General features: G+C 40.2%; 1 protein-coding gene across 1 annotated transcript in view; it reads left to right on the top strand.

The window, feature by feature from the left end:
• The first annotated feature begins 8,205 nt into the window (after positions 1-8,205).
• LOC121375370 (cyclic nucleotide-gated channel cone photoreceptor subunit alpha-like) overlaps positions 8,206-16,129 on the top strand; it is a 174,214-nt gene continuing 166,290 nt past the window's right edge. Inside the window, exon 1 of the mRNA XM_041502792.1 lies at positions 8,206-10,293. Coding sequence (XP_041358726.1) covers positions 8,895-10,293 — 1,399 coding nt within the window. The 5' untranslated portion in view covers positions 8,206-8,894. The remainder of the gene's footprint in view (positions 10,294-16,129) is intronic.

Here is a 16,129-nt window from a genome sequence, read left to right as displayed (position 1 = left end):
TAGTGGTTAGTGAGAGAGAAGAGGGTGTAGGGTGTAGTGGTCTTACACCTACCCATTGAGTCGTTAAAACTAGCTCTGGGTGGAAGCTGGTACCGGGCTGCAAACCCTGTACCCACCAGCTTTATGTTAGTGGTTAGTGAGAGAGAAGAGGGTGTAGGGTGTAGTGGTCTTACACCTACCCATTGAGTCGTTAAAACTAGCTCTGGGTGGAAGCTGGTACCGGGCTGCAAACCCTGTACCCACCAGCTTTATGTTAGTGGTTAGTGAGAGAGAAGAGGGTGTAGGGTGTAGTGGTCTTACACCTACCCATTGAGTCGTTAAAACTCGCTCTGGGTGGAAGCTGGTACCGGGCTGCAAACCCTGTACCCACCAGCTTTATGTTAGTGGTTAGTGAGAGAGAAGAGGGTGTAGGGTGTAGTGGTCTTACACCTACCCATTGAGTCGTTAAAACTCGCTCTGGGTGGAAGCTGGTACCGGGCTGCAAACCCTGTACCCACCAGCTTTATGTTAGTGGTTAGTGAGAGAGAAGAGGGTGTAGGGTGTAGTGGTCTTACACCTACCCATTGAGTCGTTAAAACTCGCTCTGGGTGGAAGCTGGTACCGGGCTGCAAACCCTGTACCCACCAGCTTTATGTTAGTGGTTAGTGAGAGAGAAGAGGGTGTAGGGTGTAGTGGTCTTACACCTACCCATTGAGTCGTTAAAACTAGCTCTGGGTGGAAGCTGGTACCGGGCTGCAAACCCTGTACCCACCAGCCTTATGTTAGTGGTTAGTGAGAGAGAAGAGGGTGTAGGGTGTAGTGGTCTTACACCTACCCATTGAGTCGTTAAAACTCGCTGTGGGTGAGAGTCGGTATTGGGCTGCGAACCCAGTACCTACCAACCGTATGTCCGATGGGTTAACCACGACAGCACTTACTGACTTGTAACTAAACTAGCTATATATTTTGACATCTTATCTAGTATTACAGAACTGTCAAATTACCAAAAAACACTAACACAGTATAGTCGAAAACAAGAAGGAAAGAAAGAAATGTTTTATTTAACGACGCACTCAACACATTTTATTTACGGTTATATGGCGTCAGACGTATCGTTGAGGACCACATATATTGAGAGAGGAAACATACTATCGCCACTTCATGGGCTACTATTTTCGATTAGCAGCAAGGGATCTTTTATATGCACCACCCCCAACCGAACACAGATATGCAGCAGAAAATCGTTTGTTTGTTTGTTTATTTGTTTGTTTGTTTGTTTGTTTCTTTTCTGTCTGTTTGTTGTTGTTGTTGGTTTTTGTCAGAAATTGTAGCATTCTGACAGTGCTCGGCGTTACACAATTTCGAGACGGGATTTGACCAGTTACTGCCGACTGAACGGAATCGGATGGATTTATTTAACAACAATACAAATACATAGGTAACATACATGACATACACGTTTTTATTTAGTAGACTAGTCTGGAAGTGGTAGTCCTCTTTGTGGTAGTGCAAGGGGGATACAATATCCAGTAAAGAATATCTGGAGTGGCTTTCTTATAATCGAGGCACTAAGCTTGTCTCCCCTGGTTCATGATTCTGGCAGATTTGTCTCCCCTGGTCCCTTATTCTGCCAGACTTGTCTCCCCTGGTCCCTGATTCTGACAGGCTTGTCTCCCCTGGTGGTTGATTCTGACAGGTTTGTCTTCCCTGGTCCCTTATTCTGGCAGGCTTGTCTCCCCTGGTCCCTTATTCTTGCAGACGAATCTCCCTTATTCTCTGATTCTGGCAGGCTTGTCTCCCTTATTCCCTGATTCTGGCAGGCTTGTATCCCTTATTCCCTGATTCTGGCAGGCTTGTCTCCCTTATTCCCCGATTCTGGCCTGCTTGTCTCCCCTGCTTCTGGCAGGTTTGTCGCCCTTATTCCCTGATTCCGGCAGGCTTGTCTCCCTTATTCCCTGATTCTATCAGGATTGTCTCCTTTATTCCCCGATTCTGGCTTGCTTGTCTCTCATGGTCCCTGATTCTAGCAGGCTTGTCTCCCCTGATTCTGGCACGGTCAGGGACTAGGTCTATGGTTTCGTGCACAGCCTCGGTGTGTTTATGTATTGAAGTTCTCCAGATTTCACTTCCATGAAATAATTAAAAATGGGTTTTATCAGGCAGTCAAATAACTTGAAGCAGACTTTAGGGTTCCGAGTGTTTAGCTTTGTGAGACTGCGGTTAATGATATTGGTAGCCTTACGGCCATGCTGTGATAATAACAGAAAACACTTCAGTCGACAGGCAAATATACTGACAGAAGAAAATAAGAGAACACTTGGTATTGTCACAGTGTGAGCGGGACGTGGTACAGCGCTCGTTCGATGCGCGGTCGGTCTGGGATCGATCCCCGTCTGTAGGCCCACTAGGCTATTTCTCGCTTCAGACAAATGAGCCGAACTCCAAAAGGGAGTGAGATTTATAAAGAGTTCAGGAGTATGCTCCCCCGAACATTTTGAAATAAAGAAGCCCAGAGACGCCTTATTATGACAGTTTAGTGCTGTAAATTGTGAATAGTGAATTTAAAAAAAGTAATTAAAAAGGGCACTACAAACGAGCGAATAGTCACGGAACCCCTGATACCCACCGCCCACCCTTGGATTCCTCAATGTTTATAGTATATATTTTGATTCTATGTTGAACCAGTTATGGATCACTGGTCGGTGCAAGTGGTTTACATCTACCCATTGAGCCTTGCGGAGCACTCACTCAGGGTTTGGAGTCGGTATCTGGATTAAAAATCCCATGCCTCAACTGGGATCCGAACCCAGTACCTACCAGCATGTAGACCGATCGCCTAACCATGACGCCACCGAGGCCGGTAAAATACAAGAAACCCTACAGCACCTACATATTTAACCGGAATATTATTCAAAGGATCATAACTGTCCAAATGGCTGTCTAGCTCTTGAATGGCAGAGTACTCGGTATTGTAGATCAAATTTAATTTAATATTACCATCCGAGGGGCGGGGCATAGTGGTAACGCGCTCGCTTGATGGGCGGTCGGTTTGGGATCGATACCCGTCGGTGCGCCTATTGGGCTATTTCTCGTTCCAGCCAGTGCACCACGACTGGTATATCAAAGGCCGTGGTATATGCTATTCTACCTATGGGGTGGTGCATATAAAAGATCCCTTGCTGCTAATCGAAAAAAGTAGCCCATGGAGTGGCGACAGCGGGTTTCCTCTCTCAATATCTGTGTGGTCCTTAACCATATCTCCGACGCCATATAACCGTCAAAAAAATGTGTTAAGTGTGTTGTTAACTGAAACATTTCATTCATTCATTCCTTTCCTTTAGTGTGGCTCTTAGGCGAGTGTAATAAGATATTTATTATGCTCATTCTGTAAGTTAGTACACACTTTAAATAGGACTGTGTTATCTCCATGATCGATGCTAAATTCACTTTAATTCACAATCAATGTTAATGCCATTTTCACAAACCATTCGCTTACCATTATTAAAACACTAGTGACGTCAGAGGTATATCCTTGCAATACTAAATCCTCAAACCTAATGTGTGGTCGCTCTTGGATCGATCCTTGTCAGTGGACCCATTGGGCTATTTCTCGTTTCAGTCAGTACACCACGACTGGTGTATCAAATGTCGTGGTATGTGTTATTCTGTCTATGTGATGGTGCATATAAAAGACCTCTTGCTACTAATGGAGAAGTGTAGCTAGTTTCCTCTCTAAGACTATACGTAAAAATTACCACATGTTTGACTTCCAATAGCCAATGATTAACAAATCACTGTGCTCTAGTTGTGTCGTTAAAATAAACAATCTTCTTATCTTTATTGTAAACCACGTGGGTTAGAAATTAAAATAAAAAACCAAACAAAAATTATACTAATATATACAAATGGTATTAACTGTGACACAGTTCTTTTAACTTTTACCGCTAGAACGTCAGAAAGGAACTTTTACGTGTGAAATTATTTAAAGCAAAAAAATCCATATTTAGCTAATAATAAAAACATTAGGAGGGCCAGAAATCTACTGCAGAAACAGGTATTAATATTCAAAAAAAAAAAAGGAATATATTGTAAATTATAATAATTACGAAAATGTATTTTAGACAAAACATGCTAGGCTGGTTACACACGCAGGCCAGTCCCTTGGCACCAATTCAAAATGGAAAACAGTTTGTAAACACGCTATGAAAATAAAGTGAAATGTATATGACAGAATTGCACTCGATTTAATCATTCACAAATAAAAAACACATAAATATTTGAGAATGTGTCAAATAAATGTGTAGGTTTGTTTTTGTTGAGTGGTTTTATTTTTTTTTATTATTATTATTTTTACATTTTACTCTATGACAACAGTCCCTTGCAAATATAAACATGTGCACTATCAGCCATTTCGTGATACAGTTTTGTCAAAGTTGTTTCCTTTAACGACACCACTAGAGCACATTGATTAATTAATCATCGGCTGTTGGATGTCAAATATTTGGTAATTTTGACATATAGTCATCAGAAAAACCCCGCTACATTTTCCATTAGCAGCAAGGGATCTTTCATATGCACTTTCCCTCAGACAGGGAAGCACATACCACGGCCTTTGACCAATGATGGTGCACTGGTTGGAACGAGACAAATTTCAATCAGTTGAATGGATCCTGCAACACAAGTACCTCAGGCGAGCACTCAACCAACTGGGCTAAATCCCCCCCCCCCCCCCCGTTCTGTCAAATGCAGCTTTCATGTAAATTCATTATATATATATATATATATATATATATATATATAATATATACACACACACACACACACACACACACACACACACACACAAATAAATTAGAAATACTGTTTATATATTCTCTGTGTTAAAGTGACATTCCTGAGTTTGCTGCAGTTTTAAAGATGTTATCGACTAACAGAGACTTTTTGTCGAATGTAATTACATATCAAATATATTTTTCGGCATAAAATATTAGTGGCTGTATATTAAACGTGTTTCTGGTCGTTCTAATATTTGTACTGGGTTAAATTACATTTTATTTCCTAAAAAAGATTATTTGAAGACAAAATCCAGTTTGGGCTTCTTACAAATATTAAGACGACCAGAAAGACATTGAACATACAGACACTGATATTCTAAACAAGAAAATATATTTAATATGTAAGTTTATTCGTAGAAATATTTTATTAGTCGGAATCATCTTACAATGCAGCAAACTCGGGAATGTCCCTTTAAAATAGAAAATAATAGATATATTATGACAATATAAATTAATGTTGATGGTCTATTCTAAATATATGTAGTTAAATAATAACCACAAAAAACCCTCGAAATTATCAAAGATTAATTTCTTTTACTATTCGACTCCTTCTTCCCTCCCCCATAGCTATTGAATTTGTGAACTCTTGAGTATTAAACAAAATATTACAATCAATCAAGGTAACAGCGATGCAAAAAATAAAAAATAAAACAATAACAATAAAAAACTAAATTAATTTTAAAATTGTATAAAAAAGAGACCTAAAAATAATTTGTCCTTTAACGACTACGAACCGGCCTCGGTGGCGTCCTGGTTAGGCCATCGGTCTACAGGCTGGTAGGTACTGGGTTCGGATCCCAGTCGAGACATGGGATTTTTTAATCCAGATACAGACTCCAAACCCTGAGTGAGTGCTCCGTAAGGCTCAGTGGGTAGGTGTAAACCACTTGCACCGACCAGTGATCCATAACTGGTTCAACAAAGGCCATGGTTTGTGCTATTCTGCCTGTGGGAAGCGCAAATAAAAGATCCCTTGCTGCCTGTCGTAAAAGAGTAGCCTATGTGGCGACAGCGGGTTTCCTCTAAAAAAAAAACCAGTGTCAGAATGACCATATGTTTGACATCCAATAGCCGATAATAAGATAACAAATCAATGTGCTCTAGTGGCGTCGTTAAATAAAACAAACTTTACTGTTTTACGACTACGCGTGTTTCATCATAATTCAATCATTGACCGTAGCATCAATTTTCTGGCACGCAAAGAATCCACCAACATCCCGTCTAAAATGTCAAACGAACAAACACAATAAAAAAAACCCCACACACACACACGAAACAAGCATATTTTCAAGGTTATTTAGTAAAAAAAAAAAAACCAGAAAAAAACCCCAAACACAGAAAACACCACTGGGAAAGAATAATAATTTCCACCATTGTAGAACTGCGCATCAAACATGTTTAAAATTTTAGAAAAAAAGTACCGCGCTTTATCAGTGTAGCAGTTGGTTTGGGCGCTTGCCTTTATTGTCAACGGGAGATAAATACGCCAAAGGATTAATCAATAAAAGGATTCGAGGCTTAAACATGCGAATATTCCAAACTAGTTAACAGAATCGCTGTCAAACTTAACCGCAGTCACCGTGCATTCTACGCGGCGAAAATTCAAGGGGCTAATACGCGATCGATACGCCGGGAAGACTCGTCACACCGACGCTTAACTCCGCCAGTACAAACTAGTTCCCCAGATGAGAGATGACAACGAAAAATAGTTCAACGTTTGTCACATTTTTTTTGGAAGTAACATAATGTGTAAGAATTGATTACATAAACATAAATAAATGTAAAGTTGTTTGTTTGTTTGTTTGTTTGTTTGTTTTCCTTTTAAACATGACGTCACGGGAAACTTCTAGCTCCAAACGTAATTATGTGTTTTACATTTGTCGATGTCAGAGAGAATTTATTTGTAATACAAACAAAAATATTTATATGCCCATTTATTAAAGGCCTGTGCTTTATAATTACTAAAAAATATATTTAAATATATTATGTAAGCACACACACACACACACACACACACACACACACACACACACACACACACACACACACACACACACACACACACACACACACACACAACACACACACACACACACACACTTATATATATATATATATAAGTAAAGTTAAATACAATTAAGTGTACATATTTTAAATGGGCATATTATAAATGTAAATATACTTAGAAATGAATATAAATACACATAAGTGCAATCTAATGAATATCTTTTAAATAAAGTTAAATATTAAATGTAAGTATTAATAAATATAAATAAATGCAAATATAATTAAATTTAAACGTGAAGAAGTACAAATAAATATAAAGATAATTAAATAACATTTTAAAAATTGAAATATAATTAAATATAAAGAAATGAAATAAATGTAAATACGCATAATGTTAAATAAATGTAAATATAATAATATACAGTGTATTTTAACATATATACAACTAAAGTGAAACCTATCTAAACCGGACCCTGAAATAACCGAAATACTTTCAAACCCGGCCCACTTCCATGATCCCGACTTCTTTAAATTCTAAAACGCGACCCTCTAAAGACCGGATCCTGTCTAAATCGGATAATTGTTAAGATGTTATACATGTATATATATATTATATATAAGTGAAACCTGTGTGTGTGTGTGTGTGTGTGTGTGTGTGTGTATATATATAATATATATATATATATATATATATATATATATATATACAGACAGACAGAGAGAGAGAGAGAGAGAGAGAGAGAGAGAGAGAGAGAGAGAGAGAGAGAGAGAGAGAGAGAGAGAGAGAGAGAGACAGAGAGAGAGAGACAGAGAGAGAGACACACACAGACAGACAGATACATATATATATATGTGTGTGTGTGTGTGTGTGTGTGTGTGTGTGTGTGTGTGTGTGTGTGTGTGTAATATACATATGTAAATAAGTAAATAAATAAGATACTGTAAATATAAAAATGTCAGAAATGACTGTATGATCAGTATTTAGTTGTGTCCACGCATTTTGACCACATGAATATCTGTGACGTTTCTCCATCGACTAAGATGCAGAGATCGTTTTGCCTGCAGATAAACAGCATTTGCATTTATATTTAACGTAGACATTATCCAGCCCAGTCCTTCGCTTCCGCCCCAGGGGAAGCTGACGTTCACCGCGGGCCCGACAAATGAGAGTATTTATTTATATGCGTGGAATTATGTATTGTATTGGTCCTCCGCAACCAGCCGCGGCCCCATCTGTCAATGTTGAGTGGACAAAAAAGTACACCGCACGCAAACACGCAACGACAGACCAGTCCAGTGACAGCGTAACGTTTCTACCGTCATCTGTGCACGCCGCCAAAGGCTCGCTCAACTAGCTGGCTGGATGAGATAGACTGTTAGTTTGTCTGTCACTGCAAGCAGGCACCAGGCTTTCCGTGCAGCTAGTAGTGGGCCACGACTTATAAACAGCGCGCTACGTAGAGTCTGGAACGATCAATTGGGTAAAAGCACTGGTGCTCAACAGAATGGGACATTCCGAGGATGTCTTCTTCTTCTCCTCCTGGTGTCTGCGAGTGTGTACGTGTGGATTCCTCTTACAAAGTCGCTAATTACAAGTATGGATCTTGAGTAAAAATTGTCGGAAATTGATTCTGTGTTTGTGTTTGTGGGAGAAGAGGAAATATATTATTATTTCGGTCAGTGCGCACGTGTTCCAATAGGATGTGAATACCTACAGTTGTATATGCGTTTTGCTTTTTATTTTTCTGTTCATTTTTCATCGTGTAATTCATGTGTGGCCTTCTTGTCTTTCATCTATTTTTCATTCTGTTCTAAATTAATGGATAACGAAAGCTGACAGCTTGCAAGCTGGTGTCTCTCTTTAAAAAAAAAAAGAGATAGAGAGAGAGAAAGAATCGATATTGGTGTTGCACTCGAGTAATGGGGGAAAGGTCGATGTCGAGCGGATGATTGTTTGAAAAATTTCAAAAAAAAAAAAAATATTTTACAAATTTAGCTTCGGCGCGCGCAAATAGCAGACGACAGTTTGAGAGTGACATAAAATCCTGAGACCCGCATGGCGTTTGAATCGTCATGTCTGGCGTATTGGGGAGACGGAACGCAAGCGACACCGGAGTAGCCGTCAAATACACGCCGTGTGCCAAGGCCGAAAACACCGACGATGACGACATAGACGAGATTGCCATCGTCAACGACGATGACCAGCAGCTACAACAGCCACAGCAGCAGACGACGACGACGACGTGCGCTGTGTCGTCGAGCGCCGCGGAGGGAGACGTGGGTCACCTCGTGGAGCCCGTGGTCACGGCGAACGGTCCGCGTCACCTGCCCGGTCTGGAGATCTACCAGTCGCCATCAGACCGGACCAAGCTGATCGGGGAGCGACTCAGCTCCAGCGACAAGATCAGTTTATCGTCTCCAATCTACTCCAATAAAGTCGTGGAGCAGATCTCGAAATCGAGTTCCAAACACAGCCTGCTGGACCTGGTCAGCAGCAAGCTGGATATCGTGAAGAGCAGGAAGCGCTACTCCTTGGCCAACCAGTCTCTGATGAAGAAGCACCGGCCCAGCGAGGCGAACATCACGTCCAAGGGTCTGCGCAAACAGAGGCGGAAGGAGCTGGAGGAGAAGTTCGGCAAGAAGAGCATCCGCGGAGACCGCAACGAGACCCTGACGACCGTCACGGAGAGTTCCGAGCACGACGGCTGCAACTGGACGTTCGTGTTCGACCCGTCCGGCCGTCTGTGCTACTGGTGGTCGTCGTTCGTCAGTCTTGCCTTCCTCTACAACTTCTGGGTGATCATCTACAGGTTCGCCTTCCAGGAGATCAGCCGCGACAACATAGCCACCTGGTTCACGCTCGACTACCTGGCCGACCTCGTCTACGTGATGGACGTCGCCTTCCACTTCAGGACGGGCTACCTCCAGGACGGGGTCCTTCAAACGGACGGCACGAAGCTGCGGATACACTACATGAACTCCACCACCTTCTACATCGACTGCCTGTGCTTGCTTCCCCTCGACTTCATGTACCTGTCTATCGGGTTCTGCTCAATGCTCCGCTGCTTTCGGCTCGTCAAGGTCTACCGATTCTGGTCGTTCCAGGACCGAACGGAACGCCATACCAATTACCCGAATTTAGTGCGCACCATGACCCTCTTCCACTACCTTCTAGCATTGTTTCACTGGAATGCGTGTCTCTACTATATAGTTGCCACCCGTATGGAAAGGTCGCCAGATATCTGGAGATTTCCCAAGGATGAGGATAGAGTAGTGATTCAGTACCTGCACGCCCTCTATTGGAGTACTCTGACGCTGACCACGTTGGGAAATCCCCCACGACCAAAGACTGTTGGGGAATACCTGTTTGTCCTGTTCGAAATGGTGTTTGCGTTGATGCTGTTCGCAACGGTGCTTGGACACGTTGCAAACATCGTGACCAACATCAGCGCAGCAAGGAAGGAATTCCAAGGTAAGCGGACTTTATTTAATATACAGTTTGAGTAAATTACCTTATTTACAATCGAACCTGTGTTAAACGGCCACCAAAAGGGAGTATCAGGAGTGGCCTCTTAACACAGGTGGCTGTTTTATACAGGTCAGTTTATATTATATAATTAGATGATTTAACTCGGATGATCGGTTTATACAGATGACGGCTTAATACAGGTGGCCGTTAGAGCAGGTTGTACTGTACTTCTTTCCTTGTACAGAGATACTGCTTTGAAAATGCTATTGTTTTTGACCTTCAGATTCTGATTCAGGACGAGTGTGGATGTGATTAAGTTCATTAACACCAGATTTCAAATAAATTCATTTTGTTACCAACCAATCAGATTTTACCAGAAAGAGAGGATCTTACGGCAGCACCTACCCGGTAGTTAACCTCTTAAATGCTGAGCCGCCCAGTTTACAGGACTTAAACTACACCTGTGTACATACGTTCCTTTTCAGCTAACGCTCGCTAACATAAGCCGTGATACGAACAGTTAGCACTGGCTTTTGTCTATGTTTTAATTATTTATAGCGACTTCAGATATAGATAATTCAGTTATATACAGGTCCCGTAGAGAGAGAGAGAGAGAGAGAGAGAGAGAGAGAGAGAGAGAGAGAGAGAGAGAGAGAGAGAGAGAGAGAGAGAGAGAGAGAGAGAGAGAGAGAGAGAGAGAGAGCCTGTGTCTATGCCCCTGATTTGAGGCTGAAGACTATGCGTGTGGGTGTGGGTAATTTTTGGCATGCTTCCATCAGAGAACTGTTCAAGCACGCCTGTCGTGGGCACAACCTCTGACTTCGCCAGAGATCTGTCCATGACAGGTGAAGACTATATTTACCTTCTACTATATATTAATGCCCCAAAGTTGTGTTTGTGTCTCCACTATAGCGTCCCCCCCTCCCTCTCCTCCCCCCACTTCACACAGAATAATACATAGAGAATACTAAACGAGCTTGCCTGTCATACCATTTTTATGAAATGAGTGAACAGTTTTGGTATCTGACGAGTTTCATAAAAATGGTATGACAGGCAAGCTCGTTTAGTATTTTATTCATGACAAACCAATTGCAAACAATCCGCAACGCAGAAGTCAGCAGATGTCGAGACCTACTACACGTTATTTGTCTACGAATTGGGTCAGCAAGTGAGCTACGTCACGCTTACGTCACGTCAATATTACACTAGTTAGATATTGAGTGATTGTTATGACATGAGCAATATCTTACACTGGTGTGTAATAAAATGCATATCATGATATCGATAATGGCTAGGGTATGACAACTGCACAACTAACTGAATAAACCACTTTCTCGACAAATTAAATTGGGTCATTCAGCAGGTCAATGTATGTACGTCTGCGTTTAATACGCTACAGTACACTTAACCCCCACACACCCCATTGGTCACTCCCTTCCTTTCTTCCCGTTTCAACTTCATTTCCTGTCTGGGCCGGATGTTGCTCAATCTTTGTTCTTGGATCCATTTTTTTTTTCTTAACCGCCCGAAGCGGTTCACTCACTAATAGTACCTATAAAAATGTATGTCTGACCATTGGGTTATTTCTCGTTCCAACCAGTTTACTACGACTGGTATATCAAAGGCCATAGCATCTGCTATCCTGTCTGTGGGATGGTGCATATAAAAGATCCCTTGATACTAATGAAAACAATATAGTGGGTTTCCTTTCTAAGACTATATACCAGAATTACCAAACTTTTGACATCCCATAGCCGATATCAATGTGCTCTAGTTGTATCGTTATACAAAACAAATCTGAACTTGTAACTCTTTGGTGAAACTCTTGCACATTTATTCATCATTTTGACGGATTTGACAGCTATGGTGGCAATACTCATGATATGTACCACCGGTGTGGCAGGATATGTCCTTCTTTCGTGAACACCTGATGTCATCACAGTTTTAACGGTGATTCGTGAGTGCATGTCATCACAACTGTACTTACTCTAGTTAGCTCTGTCCAGTGCTAGTTTTGATTTTAGTACACCAAGTCTGGGAGTGGCAATCCTCTATAAGCGGTGCACGAAGGATGTATTGACTTCCCCGGATCTAAAGAATATTATGGAGAGTGGCTGTCCCCTTACAGATGAGACACTAGATACAGATTCGTAGAATCAACCACTATCTTCCCAAATACCCATTCGACTTTGCATTGTACAGAGATACGGTTTTGATTATGGATAACGGTTCTGTCGTTTAGATTGTCTGTAGAAACGTTTATAAGAAAGTGATCCTCTGCCGCTGTTTATTTATTTATTTATTTCAACTTATTGTCGTGCTTATATCCAATTAAGGTTCAAGCACGCTGTCCCGAACACACACCTCAGCTATATGGACTGTCTGTCCAGGACAGTAGGTTAGTTTTTAGTTAGTTAGTGGTTAGTGAGAGAGAAGAGGGTGTAGTGGCCGTACACCTACCAATTGAGCCCTTAAGAACTCGCTCTGGGTGGGAGCCGGTACCGAGCTGCGAACCCTGTACCTACCAGCCTGTAGTCTGATGGCTTAACTTGCAAATGAAATTAAATGAATAAAATTATTTTTAAAAATCTCCGCCCAATAATTCATTAATTAATTTCTCCCGCAAAAAAAAAAAAAAAAAAAAAAAAGAACGAAAAAAGAATGAATAATAGACAGAACAAAGGAAATTATGAAAATAGAAAATAAAGGATTTTATCGTGTGAAAGTCAACTTTGCCGTGATTTATACCACTGCAATGACGTCACATGGATTCGAAAACAAGGATACGAAATAAATATTATTCCCCTAACAAGTCAACAGAGAACTGTGTCTGCTACAATGCAGGAGCTATACAGAGAGAAGATATTACGTTACCAACTTTACGCTAGCGTGAGCACGTGGCACTGTTTACGAATGTCTGGAAACGTGGTGCAAGCAAATCACATTTTCTTCACAAAAATCGATATTTTTTAATATGTAATTTAAAAAAGTTATTAGTTACAATTATTTCAGCTTTACATTTACAAACACGTGTCAATAGAAATTACCGAGTCGTAGAAATGACATTTAAAGGTGCAATGTCAAGCGTTTTTTTTAAATATTTAAAGGTACTTTCTCAAAATTGCTTAAAGGCATACTATCACGGATTTAAGGACCTTATTTCTCTAAAAAATTGATAATAAATAAAAAATACATTAATTGTTGGAAACCAATTCTAACTATCGCACCACCTTGACTGAACCATGATGGAATGAAATCCATGTCAACCTTCGAGACAAGTTTAATTTTTGAATTATGGACCATTGCCATAATTTAATTATTTTTATAAAATGTCATTAATAAATGGAGTATGGTGGTTATGAAGATGGTTGAATAAAGTACATTTAGGGACAAATCAAATTATTTTTGCTCTGATAATACTTTGTTAGACCATTAAACAAGTCAGTGGTCTGTGACAATATGCCTTTAATGCCTAAAATTATTTAACACTTAACTTAACACTGAACAACTTAACCATAACAATTACAATCCAATAATTTTATTTACTTGTACATGTAGAACAAAATATTGAAAATTTACTAAATGGTGACTAACAAGATAAGCTCATGCCGTAACATTGTTGTGTACCTTTAGTGGACACATGGTACTTGGAATTTTCTGGAATAGCTTTAGACATTCATAACAAAGTTGAGAAGATTGTGAATACTGTTTGAATATTCAGTACTGTACTGTTCTTGTCTTTTCTTGTTTGACGAAAGGCTCAAAGTATATCCCTACCTGTTTGGTATCAGACCACTATTGTTTTTACACATCCGCGCATACTAATATTAGCCTATCACAGTAATTCTTACTTTTTTGGTATCACACCACTATGTTTTTACACATCCGATCATACACACATTAGACTATCACAGTAAGTCCATACCCTTCTGGTATCACACCACTAGTGTTTTTACACATCCGATCATACACACATTAGACTATCACAGTAAGTCCATACCCTTCTGGTATCACACCACTAGTGTTTTTACACATCCGAGCATACACACATTAGACTATCACAGTAAGTCCATACCCTTCTGGTATCACACCACTAGTGTTTTTACACATCCGAGCATACACACAATAATCTATTACAGTAAGTCTGGTATCACACCACTAGTGTTTTTACACATCCGATCATACACACATTAGACTATCACAGTAAGTCCATACCCTTCTGGTATCACACCACTAGTGTTTTTACACATCCGATCATACACACATTAGACTATCACAGTAAGTCCATACCCTTCTGGTATCACACCACTAGTGTTTTTACACATCCGATCATACACACATTAGACTATCACAGTAAGTCCATACCCTTCTGGTATCACACCACTAGTGTTTTTACACATCCGATCATACACACATTAGACTATCACAGTAAGTCCATACCCTTCTGGTATCACACCACTAGTGTTTTTACACATCCGATCATACACACATTAGACTATCACAGTAAGTCCATACCCTTCTGGTATCAAACCACTAGTGTTTTTACACATCCGATCATACACACATTAGACTATCACAGTAAGTCCATACCCTTCTGGTATCACACCACTAGTGTTTTTACACATCCGATCATACACACATTAGACTATCACAGTAAGTCCACACCCTTCTGGTATCACACCACTATTGTTTTTACACACCCGAGCATACACACATTAGACTATCACAGTAAGTCTGGTATCACACCACTATTGTTTTTACACATCCGCGCATACTAATATTGGCCTATCACAGTAAGTCCTTAAGTTTTTTGGTATCACACCACTAGTGTTTTTACACAGCCGAGCATACAAATATTAATATATCACAGTAAGTCTGGTATCACACCACTAGTGTTTTTACACAGCCGAGCATACAAACATTAATCTATGAGAGTAAGTCTGGTATCACACCACTAGTGTTTTTACACAGCCGAGCATACAAACATTAATCTATTAGAGTAAATCTGGTATCACACTATTGTTTTTACACATCCGAGCATACAAACATTAATCTATCACAGTAAGTCTGGTATCACACTATTGTTTTTACACATCCGAGCATACAAATATTAATCTATCACAGTAAGTCTGGTATCACACTATTGTTTTTACACATCCAAGCATATAAATATTAATCTATCACAGTAAGTCTGGTATCACACTATTGTTTTTACACATCCGAGCATACAAATATTAATCTATCACAGTAAGTCTGGTATCACACTATTGTTTTTACACATCCAAGCATATAAATATTAATCTATCACAGTAAGTCTGGTATCACACTATTGTTTTTACACATCCGAGCATACAAATATTAATCTATCACAGGAAGTCTGGTATCACACCTCTAGTGCTTTTACACATCCGAGTATACAAACATTACCCTATTTAAAAATTTAACCAGAAAAAAAACCCCAAAACAATGTTTACCTTTATACCTTAGAAGAAAAACCCACCACCACCACCACCAACAACAACAACAAATAAAAATAAAAAAAGTTTGCCACCTGGTGTTTCAAATATTACCACTCGTTTTACTTCGAGGTGTCCGAAAAGGGGAACAACTCTCATTAACCCTCGGTAGACACACACCATTAATCATATGACGACGATACGGCGTACAGTTCTAGATGCAGAAAGCGACCCTGTTTTTACAACATAATTATGTTTTAGGCAGGTGATTCATTTTGCCTTTAATATAACACGAGGAGTATTTGTCACGCCACCGAACATTACATTAAAGTTACGCCCACCTGTTAAAATTCCAAGATCTGCTTCTATAGCGTGGTAGCTGC

The sequence above is a fragment of the Gigantopelta aegis genome, chromosome 1, assembly GCF_016097555.1.
Source record: "Gigantopelta aegis isolate Gae_Host chromosome 1, Gae_host_genome, whole genome shotgun sequence".
Lineage (NCBI taxonomy): Eukaryota > Metazoa > Mollusca > Gastropoda > Neomphalida > Peltospiridae > Gigantopelta > Gigantopelta aegis.
This window is presented reverse-complemented; position numbering and strand designations above follow the sequence as displayed.